The sequence below is a fragment of the Ursus americanus genome, chromosome 25 (genome assembly GCF_024610735.1).
Source record: "Ursus americanus isolate L20-20 chromosome 25, mUrsAme1.1.p, whole genome shotgun sequence".
Taxonomy (NCBI): domain Eukaryota; kingdom Metazoa; phylum Chordata; class Mammalia; order Carnivora; family Ursidae; genus Ursus; species Ursus americanus.
The window spans coordinates 18372802-18389939 of record NC_142151.1 but is presented as its reverse complement, the minus strand read 5'-3'; the positions used below and the strand labels follow the sequence as shown (position 1 = coordinate 18389939).

At 34.4% G+C, this 17138-nt stretch overlaps 1 protein-coding gene across 3 annotated transcripts in view; it reads right to left on the bottom strand.

The window, feature by feature from the left end:
- PIK3C2G (phosphatidylinositol-4-phosphate 3-kinase catalytic subunit type 2 gamma) overlaps positions 1-17138 on the bottom strand; it is a 354209-nt gene that overhangs the window by 120738 nt on the left and 216333 nt on the right. For all 3 annotated transcript variants that reach the window (XM_087855664.1, XM_045781381.2, XM_045781382.2), the window contains exons 19-22: positions 12960-13140; positions 9865-9972; positions 5004-5096; positions 3438-3567 (exon numbers count right to left, since the gene is read on the bottom strand). In XM_087855664.1, the coding sequence (XP_087711790.1) occupies positions 3438-3567; positions 5004-5096; positions 9865-9972; positions 12960-13140 (512 nt within the window). The remainder of the gene's footprint in view (positions 1-3437; positions 3568-5003; positions 5097-9864; positions 9973-12959; positions 13141-17138) is intronic.

The following is a 17138-nucleotide window of genomic DNA, read 5'->3' as shown; positions in this document are numbered from 1 at the left end:
GTGTCCACAAAACAACCTGTAATATTCAGTTCTATAAATAAAGTCACTGAAAGAAATAAAAGTCTAGAATTTCTGATTTCCACAATTTTGGCAATTCAAGAGCTGAAAACTCAAATACCTGAAGGGACCAAAGACCCAAATGTAACTATGTGAAAAGACAGATGGTTGAATTTTTAAAACTATTTCATAATCTATCTTAAAAAATTCGAATTAAACAAGCAGCAAGCAAATCGTGTTGGTAAATGAAACACTTCTCTGTGCTGGATTTGGCCGGTAGTAACTGGTTGCAGCTTTAATCTTTCTTAATACTTAATAGCCCAGTTGTGACCTTTAGGCATCTACATTGCTGGATCAGAAAGAAACTCAAACATGGGGAGTGGGAATGGAATTTTAAATGGCTGCAGAAATGACCTATATAATGTATTTGTAGAGAGAAAGAAAGAAAGAAAGAAAGAAAGAAAGAAAGAAAGAAAGAAAGAAAGAGAAAGAAAGGAAAAGAAAGAAAAAGAAAGAAAGAAAGAAAGAAAGAAAGAAAGAAAGAAAGAGAAAAAGAAAGAAAGAAAGAAAGAGAAAAAGAAAGAAAGAAAGAAAGAAAAGAAAGAAAGAAAGAAAGAAAGAAAGAAAGAAAGAAAGAAAGAAAGAAAGAAAGAAGGAAGGAAAGAGAAAGGGGAAGAAAAATACAGACTAATTTACACTCCAGAGGTAAATCTTGGGCATATCCTTAATATTATAGCCAATATTTGGCTCTTGTGCAGATTTTTTCATGTGAATTAACTGAGATAGCAAATGTAAAGCATTACATTTAGTAGTAATGTAATTACTTCAGAAAGAGGTGATTCCTCTTTCTAATCCTGAACATTTCCCTCCTCGTGTTTCCAGTTCCTCCACTTAATCTTTCTAAAGGGAAAGCACCTCCTATCTGTCTCCTTAGTGCTTCACTGCCTCACATTTGACCATGACCAAAATTAAGATTTAGATTATTAGCACCATTTAAATATTGTGCTGTAGCAATATCAGTTACTTTTCAGATCACATTTGTCTTTAGGGAATTAATCTTTGCTAAATCCCAAGCCATTTATCATAACACTTACATTGCTGACTACTTGGAAAATTTATAATAATCATGGTGGCTGAATTCTGTGTATCAATTAAAACCATAAATTATATTTTATACATTTTAAGCTAGCATGTATCATGCACCTTTTAAATACTTAAAACAATCTGTGTGCATTGAGTAATATGTGTAGTTCTATTCTTACAGTCCTCTAATGCAGAGTTTTCCAATTTTAATGCATATTTGTATCACTTGGGGATCTTGTTAAAACGTAGGTTCTGATTCTTTAGGGTGGGGGTGAGTCCTGAGATTCTTCATTTCTAGCAAGCTCCCAGGCAATGTCAATGCTGCTAGGTTCTTAGGGACAAAACTTTTTAAGGTGGTATCATATAACTCTCAAAAGGGGGTGCATAAGAAACACTGGAGCAGCTTTTTACAGTTACAGAGACGTGGGAACCCCCCCCATCTTCAATGCCTAAATAGAAAACATGATTTAGTACCTGGTTGGGGCCTAGTTATATCTACTTCCTCAATTTCCCTAAGTAATTTTTATGCCCATCAAATTTGGAGAGCCTGCAATAAAATAAATCTTAAAGAATTTTTATTTGCCCTGATAATCTCCCCAAAGCTCCTACGACATTATATACAAAGTAGTCATGAGAATTATAATCAGCAATAATGTTGATAAAGTCATGCAAACTTCCGGCCTAGAATATACTCTCCTTTATGGGCAGTAACTCTGTTTAGTTCATTTTAATATTCCTTACCTTTGTGATATTTCTTGAAAACAATAGATACTCAATAAGGCTCAGAAGCATATTAAAAATGGAATCTGATCTTCTAAACATGATGTTTGTTTTAATTACTTCTATTTTTCTTGAAGAAGTATTTTGCCAGTATAATGCCCTTTCAAATCTTAACAACTATAGAAGATTGCTGGTAGGTAGGAGGGATTAATAGCTTGTTTGTCTTATGACATCTGCAACTTTGGGCAAGTCTACATTCATTTTTGCTGAGTCATTTTATTAATTCTAAAAGATTTAGCCTCTGTTACATTCTATAATTTGAAACTGAGAAATGCGTACATGCAATTGAAGAATTCCACTGAGGTCAGCGATGTATTCAATTTCTGAAGAAAAGGTAATCCATGTGACATCAAAAAGTTCGGTTTGGCTCATCTACCTTTATTCTTACTCTTTCAATACATTAGGATTTGAAAGAATTAGGTTACTTTATGTAAGAAAAAGGAGAGTAAATGCAAGGAATAACAATCTCAGAGTGGCAATGATAAAGACTCTTAAGAAATAGAGCTTTAGAAAGGGTTCAGGGGTGGATACTTGTCATGGAAGCAAGAGCCCTACTATCAGAATCAAAATAATTGGGTAGTATGCCTGTAATAGAATCATCCTGAAGTATCGGGCTGCAAGCTAATGCGGAGGTGTTTCCATACCTAGCTTCTAAAATTTCAAGTCACAGTTGACTGGGGTACTGAGCCGTGTGGTGGGACTTCAGAAACTGGGGACTGGCAGACTTTGATAGTTTTTCTGTTAGGTTTAAACTGTAGTCCTGCCTGAATAACAACAACTACATGGTTCTAGGTCCCTTTTCTAGTTCTATGCTTTTTTTACGCTTTTATTTATGCAGATGTATTTGCTATCCTACCAATTACTTGAATGAAATTCTGAGTGGCCGTGACCACATTCAGAAAAAGATTATAAGGTATTTTGGGAATTATTTCTTCAATTTAGCATGGTTATAATTAAGTACAGCTTTTACTTGTGATGGTAATAATTTGGGCGGACCATCGACGTAACTTTCATTGAAAATGTGTATTAAATGTAATTATAGTTCCATATTAACATCTTGACTTTTATAAAGGAAAAGAAGGATGTTCAAAATTTGCATGTTCGGTCATCTTTGACTACTGATATTATGATTTATTTAAAAGTCTTTTAGAAATTAAATGCAGATTTATAATGTATTTAGAATGTTCCGAACTTATTTAAGCATTTGCAACTTTGTAAACTTTGTGTTAATAGGCAATAAATTGAATTTTTTGGAATGAGTAAGCTTTTCTGTTATTATCTTTAAAGAAGAGAAAAAACATACAAATGACACACAAAAGGACACCACAGTTAACATCTAGATTGTCAAAATCCTAATTAATATAAAAAAAGACATTACATTCTTTGACATTCTAAATTACTTTGACTTGCCACTTTTGAAAATAATTCTTTTTAAGAAAGAAGAATGACTTTGTATAGTTCTTTTGACTTTAAAATTTATGGTCTAAAATGAAGGTTGTGGAAAGTTTGGTGTCATGTTACCAGAGAAAGTTTCAGACAAATAATATAAGTCAAATCACTTTCCAATCTATACTGACCTTGACCTTTTCCCGTGGATAGACATCTATAAATGATCATTTGCATATCCAGGCCCTCCTGCAGCCAAATATTGTCCATCACTTGAATAATCTGCAGAACAAGCATATCCTGACGAAGATCATCTCCGGCCTGTTAATAACAAAATTATAGACTCTGGATTTCTCTTTTGAATTCCATTAAAGGCCTTCAAATATGGTATATGTCATTTCTTTCCTCCAGTACATTTCTAGCCCAACTTAGGATGGTTTCAGTTGTTTTGTTAGTATTAAGAACACCTTGTGTTTCTGGGAGAAGATCAAAGAAACTAAGAACTTTCCTTTAAATGATTACAGAAGCTTCAGCCACCAAATTAGAAGTTGCTTGGAATGTTGTATGCTGATAGTAATCTTTCAATTTATCATGCACGTGCAATGTCTTAGATTCGAAGTCTAGTGAAGAGAGGCTCGATGAATGTTTATTCAAAATTTAAACTCCGCCAAGAGAGATTTCTTTCTAACTAAAACATTATTTGGTATGCCATAAATGTATATACTGATACACAGTTAGAATACCAAGAGCTTCTTGACTAGGACTATAAATAGCACACACAGGATTCATCGGACTTTAAATCATTGACTTCTCATATTATGAAGGTGGTTAAAAATTTTTCAGAGTAAACAGCCTTTGATAATAAGAAATGATTAAGGGGTGATTTTCTAGCATAGGTGAAGGAAATGGAATACGTCCAAAGGGAAAGGATAGTTTTCTGCTTTTGAACTAAGAGGTTTGGTTTTGAAAATGCTTTCTAAATTATATGCAGAAAAATATTCCAAGATGAAATTTTGTGGTATTTTTTTCTTCACCCAAAATGCAGTGTTTCATGATCATTAACACTTGAAGTGACATAGGTCAAAGCCAAAGTATGGGTGTGCTAAAAATTATCCTCAAAGATAGTAAAAAATCCACTAAATAATTCACTCTGAGACCTAGTTGTCTGGTTTGGCTAAATACTTGATTAAATCAACTAAATGACTCCAAAGTCTTCCTTTTCATTCATAGCTTCTTTGATCTGTCTTTCCTACTTGTCTATAACCCTGTTACGACTTTTATTCTATTCTCCTATGGGATTCATGATAAAGACTGATTTCGCCTCTATTTATTTGAAAAGAAGAAAATAATCCAAATTACTAAAGTAAGCAAGTGCCTGCAGATAAGAATTTTATGTTAAATTAACATATCATTTGAATTTTAGCTAATATTGATTCTAATTTAATACCTAAACCAAAAGAAAACTCTCCTATTAAGGGTTCACTACACATTCCACTTTCTGTGCTACTAAGAAGTGTATAATTTCATTTATTGAAACATATCTTAAGTTTTGCACTGAAGGTACACTAGCTTGAGCCAATAATGATTGATTTATTGTCAATCATTGTTCTACAGGTACTATAATTCTGTAAAAATGCAGAATCAAAAATAACTGGAATCCTCTGTGTTGTCGTCACAGGAAAATAACTATAATAATATCTTTTTGCAAGAAATAAATCAATAATTCTACCTGTGAAATCAATTTGATGTTTTTGTACCTTAAAAATGACGCTGATATTTTTGCCCATTGGGTTAGCATTGATGAAAGTAATCTTCAAGGGCAAAGCATGAGATGTGAAATATGAACATGCCTATAGAAAGAGAAGAGAAAAAATGGTGAGCAAAATAAAGCAAAAAGAACACTTTCCCTGAAATCATGGGCTTCTTGTATAATTTGTTGTATGAGCAAATATAACACACATGAATAATTTTTACACTTTGGAATAAAGAAACATATTTATTAAAAACAACAACAAAAAAACTTTAGTCTACTAACCAAAGCCTTTACTTAGAAACTGAAAATCCAGTTTCTTGGCAGGTTGTAAATCTTCAACTACAGTTTTTCTCACTGAACAGTGTTGATTTGTTGGGGGTTTAAATAAACTAGGTAGTAGGTAGGCATTATGTTTATGATAGTTGGTTAATACCTAAAAGATAAAATTGCATTCAAAAACCTATTTCCTTTTAATTATTTCTTCCCTACAGAATACTTTAAGGAAATATGGATATAGGGTTAAGAAAGACTGAGTTCAAATTTGAACTCTCTAACTTATTAGCTGCAAGACCTTGGGCAAGCTACTTAAATGTATCCCACTGTAAAATGGGGATAATAACAAACATATTTGTAATAGATATATGGGCTCATAGATATAAAAGACCTTCTACAGTGCAGTGCCTGACACTAATTAGGTACTTCAAAAAAAATAACGCATTTCTTCTCTTTTCGTTAGTGAACATTTTCTTACCTCTACAAATAACAGTACAACATATGTTTCCTCCTTTCCTTTCTTTCAGTTACACTTTGCATTTCCATTTTCAGTTTTATGATATTGACTACTTTCCATTATACTTTCCTTGTTGCTTATTTTCCTTTCCTGCACTTACAGCTGTTTAAATGTTAAAAGGTTGTATGTCTTTAGACTATTAGAGACTTCATGACAGTGAAGAGTTAAATCAATACTAAAAGGAAAAGAACTTGATGGTTTCAATTTATCAACTTCGTAAAATATGACATCAATACATGTTGAAGGATCAGTTTGAATATCATTTTTTGAGAAGTCTGAAATCAGTAGAAGTAGAGAGGAAAGGATATATTTTTTTAACCTAACCTATCAACAGAAATCTAACCTAATCCGTAAGCAAACAGAAACCCTTGCTTACTGAATCAATTTGAGATTTATAGTAAATGGGTGAGGCTGCTTGTTAAGTAATGAATACTTGCTTCGAGAATCAGTCAGTCAGGGAACATACGACCTTCTGTCATGGTATTGAATTAGGAAATCCTGTATTAGGCCAGAAATGAGCCTAGATCAGTAGTTTTCTGTGCTCATACAATTCTTGGGGGTCTCTTTGAGGCACCCCAAGTCCAGGGAAGAGAAAAAGGGCAAAGGGAGGATGAAGACAAGGCTTAGCCCTTCTTCTCAATTATATCACTCGGAGCTACTCTGCTTTCATTGTTTTATATTTTGGTTTTCACATGCAGTATACTTTTTGAGAGTCATGTTAAAAATATTTTATATTTGACAACGAATACGCCCAAACCATTATCTATGTGATATCAGAGATACCATATCTACTCTCCAAGAGCCTACAGAAAGTTGGTATGAACACAAACACATATGCATTAAGTTGAAAGTAATTTACAAGGTTATTTATCACAGTTAAATGAAGCAGCACTTAAAGAAGAGAAGTCTTTCAGAGATGAGCTGGATTTGAAGATTGTAAAAATAGAGATTAGTAAACAGGTTTAAAAAAAAGGCTTTCTGGGTAGGGAAAGGCAAACAATGAGAACTTAGATTAGATGCTTAAAGTGGATTGCAAGGGCCACAACCAGGAGACGGGAAAGAATAAGTTGGAGTCTTGGAAGATAATTTTATGTAAATGGTGAGATAAAAGAGTTGGAATAGAGAAAATATAAGAAGAGCTGGAATAGAGAAAGAAAGATATGATCTCTGTTCTTGAGAAGCACATACTAATGACATTGATTTAAAATAGTTTTAAAAAAGGAAAGGAACCTATTAGTAAATGAAGTGTGTGGTCCTTACTTTCCCAGGAGTGGAGAAGGATTACATTAAGTTACAACCACTTTCCCAAATGGTCCATTCTCTAGTGACCCAAAGGAAAATAGGAAATGGTCCATTGTAATTAGTGGTTCCAAGGAGAGACAAGGGTGAAAATTCTTTGAAAAAAGGCTTAACTCGAAGCTAAGACCTTTGTCCTCATCTTGGAGAGCCAAGCTTTAAAGAGTGAATTGGTCTGAGTGCTTCTCCCCAGTGTAGTTTACTGATGGTGATTAAAATAGAATGTTGATTGTAGGCTTTCCCATACTCACCACATTCATAGGGCTTCTCTCTAGAGTGAACTCTCTGATGCATGATAAACTGTGAACAATCACTAATGGCTTTCCCACAATCATTGCATTTATAAAGTTTCTCCCCAGATGGGTTCTCTGACATCGTAAAGTTGGTGCTATCACCAAAGACCTTCCCATACTTATCACATTCATAGGATTTTTCACCAGTGTGAATTCTCTGTTATATAATGAAATGTGAGTCTTCACTGCATATTTTCCATACTTATGGGTTTTCTGCTTGTGTGAAGTTGGGTGTCATAAAATAAGACATTTACTCTGACTGAATATCTTGTCACATTGCATTCCAAATGTTTTTCTCTGGTATGAATTTGCTCGTAGCCAACAAGTTGAGAGTTCTGATTGAAGCCTTTTCCATACTGCCTGCATTTATTGTGCTTGTTCCCCAGTGTGGAGGCTCTGATGTCAAATAAGACATTTACTCTGATTGAAGGTCTTACTATGTTCATTATTCTCTCAGGACTTCTTCCCAGTATGGATTCTCTGGTGGTCAAAATGGTTTCTGTTGGAACAGAGAGCCTACCCACACTCATTTCAACTGTAATGTTTCTCACTAATGTGAAGCACTTGATGTTAGAAAAGGATTTTACTCTGAATGAAAGCCTCCTATACTCATGAAATTTATGTCTTCTCCCGAGGATGAGTTATTTGAGGGTCAATGAGTAGGGAACTCTGAGTGAAGGTTTTTACACGTATAGCACATTTATAAGATTTTTTCTAATTATGGAATCTCTGATTTTGAATGAGATGGGAGTAGTGATGACAGGTCTTCCCATGCTTGCTGCATTCATAGGTCTTCCCCCCCTTAGTAGATTCTCAAATGAACCATTGACTGAGAGGTTTCTCTAAATGTTTTATCATACTCATTACATTCTTAGAGGCTCTTTCCAGTATGGATCCTCTGATGCAAGCTCTGATTGAAACTTTGCCACATTCACCACATCTTCAGATGAGATGTATGTTCCTTCAGACTTCCTTGTTCGGCAGGACTGTAGGATGGACTAAAATGTTCCCCAGGGGAGAGTGTCACCTGGCCACATCTGCCCTGTTTATTGCTCTACACACAGGTGCCCAGCATTGTGCCAAGCACAGCTGGCCAGAGCAAATGGAGAAAAGAGGGAGCTTTACTTGGTCTACTCTCCAGACTCAAAGAAAGTACCACTGTCTGCATGTAGGTATAGGAAAGGAGTATGGTCCCAGCTACAGTGCTAGGGGTTGTGGCTCCTGGGCTGGTGACCCTCAGCCCAACAATCTCACATAGGCACCCACAGAAGATACCCATTAGAGCTGATATCCCACATCCCCAAGGACTACCAAAACGAAGACTCATATGGAATTTTAACAGAAAATTATTCTACTCCTTAAGGAACAATAAACCAAGAAAGCAGAAACAAAAAATCAATGTCTAGACTCAATCATTCATACTGTTCTTTCTACTTTAAGATACTATGTCTTTGAAATGCTGCATTTCCCTGTATTTTCAACATTAATCAGTGGATATCGGATATGATTGAAAAGTTACACATTTTTAAAAATTAGCAATGATTTGGACTTTAGCCCAGATAGACATATCTCAGTTTGTGGATTTTGATGCCTTATTTTGTTATTTTTCAAAATATGCTTGTGTAGCATATTAGGAAAATTTCTAAGGTGTCTGTGAGGCAGCAAAGTTGTAAAGGTAACAGTACCAACTTTTTAACAAAACTTTTTATATTCATACTAATAATGGTCTAGTTTTTCTCCTAATTATTGGATTTGTTTTCTTGATTGTATTATGCCATCAGTCAAGTAGCATTTATTGTGCATGCATAATAGCTTAAACTCTTCACTTCTAAGTCTCACTTACCAATCCTCCTCTATTAGTGCTTTCTACCCGTGGACTTTTGAGAAGGAGTACAATAAAGTTAACGGAGATAAAAGGAGAAAGAATGATTCTAAGTTAGGGAAGTGTGACTGACAGAGGCTTAAGAAGAGAAAGAAATTGTTTCTGATGCCAGGAAGGTCACTCCAGGCATAAGTAAAATCACAATATATATAGTACACTGACATATGAGTTTCAATGAATTTTAAATTAAATAAAAACTGAGGTGTTGAAGCTAATAATCTTAGTGTACTAGGCATGGGTATGCACATCATCTAAATAACCATGAAATTAAAGCCAGCCTGCATAAGGTCACCAAATCAACCATTTTGAATAAACTGAGAAATCAATTTAGTAGAAGTACCTTTATTTATTTATTTATTTATTTATTTTTACTGAACTGATAGTTTATTTCTAAACCAGCAAATCATGTGATAAGGCCAATGCAATCTCCACCTTACACAGTGCATCAAATGCAGCACATAGTTTGGATGGGATTCAATTACCTTTTTCTTAAAATACTTGCAATGACAATTTACAAATTGTTTTTGCCATTTCAAAAGCATACAGTGAACTAAACAATACAAAACAAAAATACTCCACTCGTCTACTGAATAATCTGACTTACATCACGATCAATACCCTTTATACACAGGGCAGGGTTCAGAGGAAGGTGACACGTCTTTATACACTGAAAGAAGTCTTCTAGTCTGCCAATCTCTTTCTTTAGTACCTCCTGTGAAAAAATCATTTGAAAAAGCATTTTAGAAACTGTAAAGAACTCAACTTTCTTTCGAGTTATAATTTTCTTCCATTGATTAAATAAACTCTTTAATTCAGGGGTTGCACACTTGGATGCTTTGGGGTCAGGTAGGTGATGTAAACCACATAGAAGGAAGCAGAGGGCTAAAAACAACAGGGAGTGTTGGGGAAATGGGGAACTAAAGAGTTCATGCCTTTTCTATAGGATTTAAATTCAATTAAAAACAAAACCAAAACAAAGAACTATTTTGTTCAAACAAAACATGATGTGTTGGCTTTGACCTGTGCCCACCATCTTACAACACCTGCTTTAAGTAATTGTTAACACAATCCAATTCTGATAATTTCCTGGAATCTTAGTGTGTAACCCTCAAGATTTATAATAGTGACAGCACATTTTAGAGAAAAATTTCACATATATTAAGAACTATAATGGCAAAAAATGATAATTGTCAGAAATAGTAATATATTTGAACAAATGGTTTACTAAATGTCAATGAGTATATTCCTGATACTTGCCTCACTCCCTTCCATAGTTCTCTGTACCTGTGGAAGATCTGAAACCACAAACAACACCTTTAAAATTGTGTATCCCATAACAAAAAGAGGGGGAAAACAATAATTCAAAATATAAAGGCCCCTTTTAGCCCAGTTTCAGAAACAAAGCTTTAAGTCCAATTCTAAAAATGAAGGATCAGATTAATAATGTTTAATTCACCCCCAAGAGTTTCTTAGCTCTTACTCCTGGGTCATTGGCAAATAATAGAAACTACTGCTCCCAGAATCCAGAAGAACAAGGTGGAAAAATGAGGCAAATTCCACTATGGGACTCTTTGTCCTTTGTCCTATCTATACCTGGATTTTCTTAAGGAGTACCATGGAGGGGAATCTCTACTGTCTTTAAGTATCTTCTTTCACACAGTTTAATTAGTACTTTTTATTTATTTCATTTTATTTTTGATGAGATGACATGCTTTAATAGTAAACAGCAGAGAAAAACAATATATAAAGAAATAACTTTGAGGAATCTGAGGAAAAATAATCAAGGAGACAATTTTAATATATTAAAAACCCTAGCCTTTATCAGAATATACAGACATGTATTTATAAGTAGGTTTGCAGAATTATGAATTATCTATTAAAAAGGGTTTTTTAAGTTTTTATTTAAATCCCAGTGAGTTAACATACAGTGTAATATTAGTTTCAGGTATACAATATAGTGATTCCACACTTCCATACAACACTAATTAGTACTTTTAAAAATGAAATAGAAAAAAATAGCTAACAGTAACTTGAATTGTATGAAATTACAAATGCATCTTCCATCTCTTTATTTTTATTTTCTTATTTTTATGTGAAGAAGTGTTATCACAAAAACAGTCTAAGTGAGCGAAATGTATTTATTTGAAAGCATAATGTAATAGCACTTTGGAACTTAATGCAAATGGTCAAAAAAAGCATCAGACTTATTTAACTGTAGTATGCATATCAAATATGTGAGGAATTTTAAAATCTAAGAAATAAAGACTAAACTTATACATAAATTTTATAAATTTTAAACCAGTTTATTTTACTTGCTTTCAATTTTTTTCTATCACCAGAAAATAATCTGCAGTAATATGAAGACATTATAGACGTTTTTTTTTTCATTGCTCATCATGTTATATATTTATTAGGTTTTTCTGTCAATCTAAAGTCTATGTTTCCCATTTAAGAATAAATTCCATGCTTATGCTTTTTATTTCCTATTTACTCCTATATAGGTGAAGGGCCATAGCTTTTGGCATTTCTATCAAATGAGCGACTTCCAGCAAAAAAAAATATTGGGCTGGGAAAGAATTCTGGGACACTTTGCCTGTCAAAGTTTTTATATTATTTTGCTGAAAACTCTTTTTGATTTTAGACAGGAGGTGAGAGAAACTATGTGCTCCCTTTGAGGACAAAATTAATGTTTTTGTCATCTTTCCATCTTTAACTCTCAGTCTGTAAGTACTTAATTGTTACTGAATGATGTTATTAATACAATGAATGGATGCCCACTCTCTCCCTGCATCTAGAATGTTGAATGTAAGAGAACCTACTTAATGTTCTTTATCAGTGAGGGAAACTAGTGATGCAGATAATTAAAAAGAACAAATATTCTTCAATCAGATCAAGAAAAAGAATAGCCAGGTCTATTATTATAATCAGTGATGAAAATGCACAATATTTTGACTATCATTCATGGATCTTAGTATAAAAGTTTTACTATCCAAACCACTACTGATTTGTTTAATTAATTTTATTTGTTTTGCCAAAAAAAGTCTTTATTTTGATTAGTGCAGTATTCAAAAAATCTAGACCTAGATTTTGTACCTTGGACAAGTGTGCCCTAAAAAGTCCCCTTTGGACTTCTACTAGCCCGAGTTGTGCTAACATTTTGAGGAAATTACTTCATCTGGTCTTTTTAGACAAACAGCCTTTAAGCTGATTTCTTCTTGTCAGGTACTCTCCATATGCTGCATGGCTACTTAGATCAAAAAACTATACTGGGGTACCTGGGTGGCTCAGTCAGTTAGGCGTCCAAGTCTTGGTTTTGGCTGAAGTTATGATTTCAGGGTCGTGGGACTGAGCCCCATATTGGGCTCCACACTCAGTGTAGTGTCCCTTGGAGATTCTCTCCCTCTCCCTCTCTTTCCCCCTCTGCTCCTCCCACCATTTGCTTTTACTCTCTCTCTCTCTTTCTCTCTCTCTCGCTCTCATAAATAAATAAAAGAAAATCATAAAAAATCATGTCCTTTCGGTAGACATTATCATTAACTTTAAGACTGTAAATGGAGAAAAATCTTGATCCAACTAATTGAGTTGGGTGTCTCATAAGTAAGTATAGACAATGAATTTGCTTTCCAAGCTACAAAATTAAAATTTAATTGAACAAAAGATTAAAGAAAACACTACATGAAGATTAATTTTTCAACAAACCTGTCTTTGAGGGTCACTGGCAGACTTGACTTTTTCCCCGATGTCTCCTAGAATTTTAATAAGTCTCTTCTCCTTGGAAAACTCATCACTCAAGGCTTTTCCTGAACAGAATTGGAGAGCTGCCAATAGCTTCTGATACCAGCTTTTAAAATAAGCTTCATTCTGTGCATCCTTTAGCAGCCTGAAGGAAAGAGAGAAAAAGAACTCTTGTATCCATAGCTGATTTTTTAACCACCTACAGCAGGAACAATCAGTGCATTTCAGACTTATCTGTATTTGGTGGCTTTGGGCAGTTTAACAGCCTGGAATCGGGGAAAATGTTGTTTATTTGTTGGCAGTCATCAAATTCTGATAGTTAATGTGATTCCTAGAGTGAAGAATCAATAAGAGACCTGCTTTTTCTCATTTCAATTCACAATGCACTTTTTTTTCTTTTTTCAGCCTTCTTAATTCTCTAACAAATACTTAATTCTTTAACAAATAAAACAAATATTTTTTCTTCTTATTAAAATAAGGACAAAGTTTTAGAAATAGTATTTATAAGTGACCACACTATATTGGAACTCAACCATCAACCTTACCTTTTTCTACTTTTCTTCAAAAGGCAATGTCTGCCCCCACCCCCAGCCCCCACTGTCACATACCTACATATGTCTCTTTCTTCCAGTACCTCCCCTTGATTACTTAGAGAAAGACATTGTAAAGGCAAGAGCATGGTTTTTGTTTTCAGGCATTTCTGGACTCAAATCTCAGCCCTACAACTTACAAGTAATTTAAGCTAGTTACTTAACTAGACTGAGATTTAAATTTCTTTATCTATAAAACAAAGTAATAACGCTGACTCTGTAAAGCTGTATAGAACACAGAATGAGCTAATGCATTCAAAAGGGCTTAGCACAACGTACCTACCAGTCAGCCAACATTAGTTCATCTGTATTTTGCGATCTCCCCCAGCCAACTTCTGTCACTGACTGGCTGTCTGCTCAAGTCATTAACATGGGAGGCATAGCACTTAAAAAAGTGAGAATACTATGATAGATAATGGAGCAGTAACAAATATTTTATTACTCTGTCTGCCATGTGAGAATTTCTATCGCCTTGAAACTAATTCCAATATGCTCAAACTTTACTTTCTATTATGCCCTAAGCCACTGAAATAGAATAAAAAAAACCTCATTCCTTTGAATGTTAACCTCTCTTTGATTGATTCTTTTAATCTTAACTGGTCTCTAGTCTTGTCCTTCTCTGAAAAATTAACATTCAAGAAAATAGAAGAAAGTTATTGTGAGAATGGAATACTAAAAAAAAGACTAAATGCAGAGCAGTTGAAAAGTGTATAGATGAATTTCATTCTGCATTCTTAATTTTGCATCTCTGCCTCTGTATTATGTTACAGAGACTATAACACATTATTTTCATTTGTTCTATGTTCTCTGTTTCTACAGATTTAGAAAAATTAAGTTAAGAAGTTTAAAAATTTGATTTGTTTTCTTTTCTATTTTTATTTTTTTTAGGTGAGGGCTTGCTCTCTTGTCATTGTAATGAAGCCAACTTATCTTCTAGCACCTTTTTTGCTTTTAAGTGGAATAACGGTTCTTATTTACCTCTGGAAAGCGTTTAAAAAACCCTCAAGGGGTTAAAGATGTATTGATGAAACAGTGTAATCTATTGATAGCTGCTTATTTTCAATGTAAGAATAGTAGCGGACAATGAAGTTTTCCTATGCTTACCCTATGGTGAGATTTTGATATGTCAAATGTAATAAATGAAACCTGTCATTATTTGGAAGCTCTAAGAAAATGAGTGTTGTGTGAGTGTGAATTGGAAAGCCGCAAATGCAAGCATCTACATGTAAAACTTTAAGAAATTTTATGTAAAATTGTGTATCTCTCAATTCTCCCCGTATTTTGAAGACTTTGGTAATGTACCATTTTATAGTGTCCTTGGGTTTCAGTGAGATAGGCACTTGACAGGTAGAGTATTTCTGTATCTCTATCAATGCCTGCCAGCATTTTCATACACTGAATATTGAGTCGCTTGTTTAAAAAATATTTTTAACCAGTTCTTGTACACAAATATAACTGTATAACCTCCTGACTGCTATATACATGATAAAAGGAAAAGTTACTTTGTACAGATGAAGTCAAGTTTTTACTAAAATAATTCTTTAAAAAGATACATTTAGAGATGGGGGGTCACGGGAACTGTCAGAATTATCTAATTTGTATTCATAATATTCTCAATTTTTTTTGTTAGAAATGTATTTGATTTTTTCAAGGAGAAACTCAATTTTATTCCTTGCTCAAAATAAAACAGAGGAAGGAAGATTTGCAGAGAGAATATGACTGTTCTAAAAAAATATAAAAGCAAAGAAAATTCAGTGTATTCCACTGTGGTTATTTTCCTTATAGAATATGCCTCATTTCAACCCTGCATCCCCGCTAAGATCATATGTTCTCCTGGTGAGATCTGGCTCAAGCTCTATGTTTTTTTACCCGACTAATGAAGAGTTTGTCTTTACACACTGCAGAGTTGAAATCATGGAGTGGTAAAGGTAGATGACAATGAGAGGTCAAATAGTCCATCCCTGTGTCCTTAGGCACAGTCAAGAAAAATTAACATGTCCTTTTATTTTAAACAACTGCAAAGAAAGTTGGACTATACAGTTTGAGGTAGAGAGTTATGCAGTTCTGCATCGATGACTTTTACATAAGGAAACGCTAAACTCCTCATGCCATAATTTGTATCCATTGCCTCTGTCTGGAAGATTAGCAAACAGCTGGCCACTCTCTCTTGAACATCACAGAAACCTTTTTCAAAAGACATTGTCACCTAAGAGAAGCAGCATTGCTTATGTCGAATAATTTTTTTTTTTTTTAATTTTCAAAGTTAAGGCCAAGGGACTGAGAAGTATTAAGATTTGGTGGTGAAAGATCAGACTTTTAAAGTGCATGCAATGTGACTGTGTATAAACTGTGAGGTAAATCTTAAAATGCCAGAGACCTGTTTATCCTAATATCTGTGAGATCCAGGGATCTAATTCAATTTGATATGATTTTGTACACATCTTATAGACTGTAAGTCATGACAACATTAAAATGAGGATAAATGCATAAAATCTAGCTGATTAAAGGTTTTGACAGTGTTAAGAATGAGAGGCAGAAGCAAGAATAAGGAGGAAACCCAGGTAACAGCACAGTTGTTAGAGGATGTTATGAAGGTATTTGACTGTATTAAGGGGATCATGGTGGACTCAGAGATACCTAAGATAGAAACTCCAGCTAGCATGATAGGGAGATTTTCCTTGGATATTGAGATTGTCTCTGTTTCGTCATGCACATGGCTGCTTCTGATCCCACAGAGAGTGACTTATTAAAGCCACAGGAGGAGTACATTGTTCTCACTTCTCAGGCTACCAGCAGGACAGAAGAGAGTCATCACACCATCCCCGCCCTCCTTGCCTCCTGATTCTCTTCAGTGAAGGTCTAATTGTAGTTCTCAATAGCACAGTATCCCACATCTTACGGGCTACCTTAAATTTTGACCCAATTGAGTTATTTCCTGCGAGTGAAAAGGGGAAACAACATCATCAGAGAACTGAGCTACACAATGAAGATGAGTGATTTCAGGTCATTCCAGGACCTCCCCTTCCCATTTCCTCTTGTGTTTGTTGATAAAAGGCAAGGTGTGTGGCTCAGTAGACCAGATTTTAGGGAGCACAGAAGGATTCTAGAATGTCACTTCTTCAAGTGTATTTAAAACCCTGGGACATATAAAGGCTGATATTAATACTTGATACGGAATTACTAATTTTAAGATTTTAATAGTGTGATTAAGAAGTAAAAAAGCATGTGGGGTGCCTGGGTGGCTCAGTTGGTTAAGCATCTCAATCTCGATCTTAGCCCAGGTCTTGATGTCATGGTTGTGGGCTCCATGCTGGGCATGGAATTCACTTAAAAAAAACAATTAAAAAAATTAAAAAAATTAAAAAAGTAAAAAGCATGTATCTCTCTAACTTTTATAACTTTATTTTACTTCTTAGTGTTTAAGACATTTATTTAACATTTTTCCAAACTGAAGAACTTGATACTTTTTTTTTTTTTTTTTTTTGAGAGAGAGACAAAGAGAGAGCACCGGCAGGAGAGGGGGCCAGGGAGGGGCAGAGAGGGAGAGGGAGAG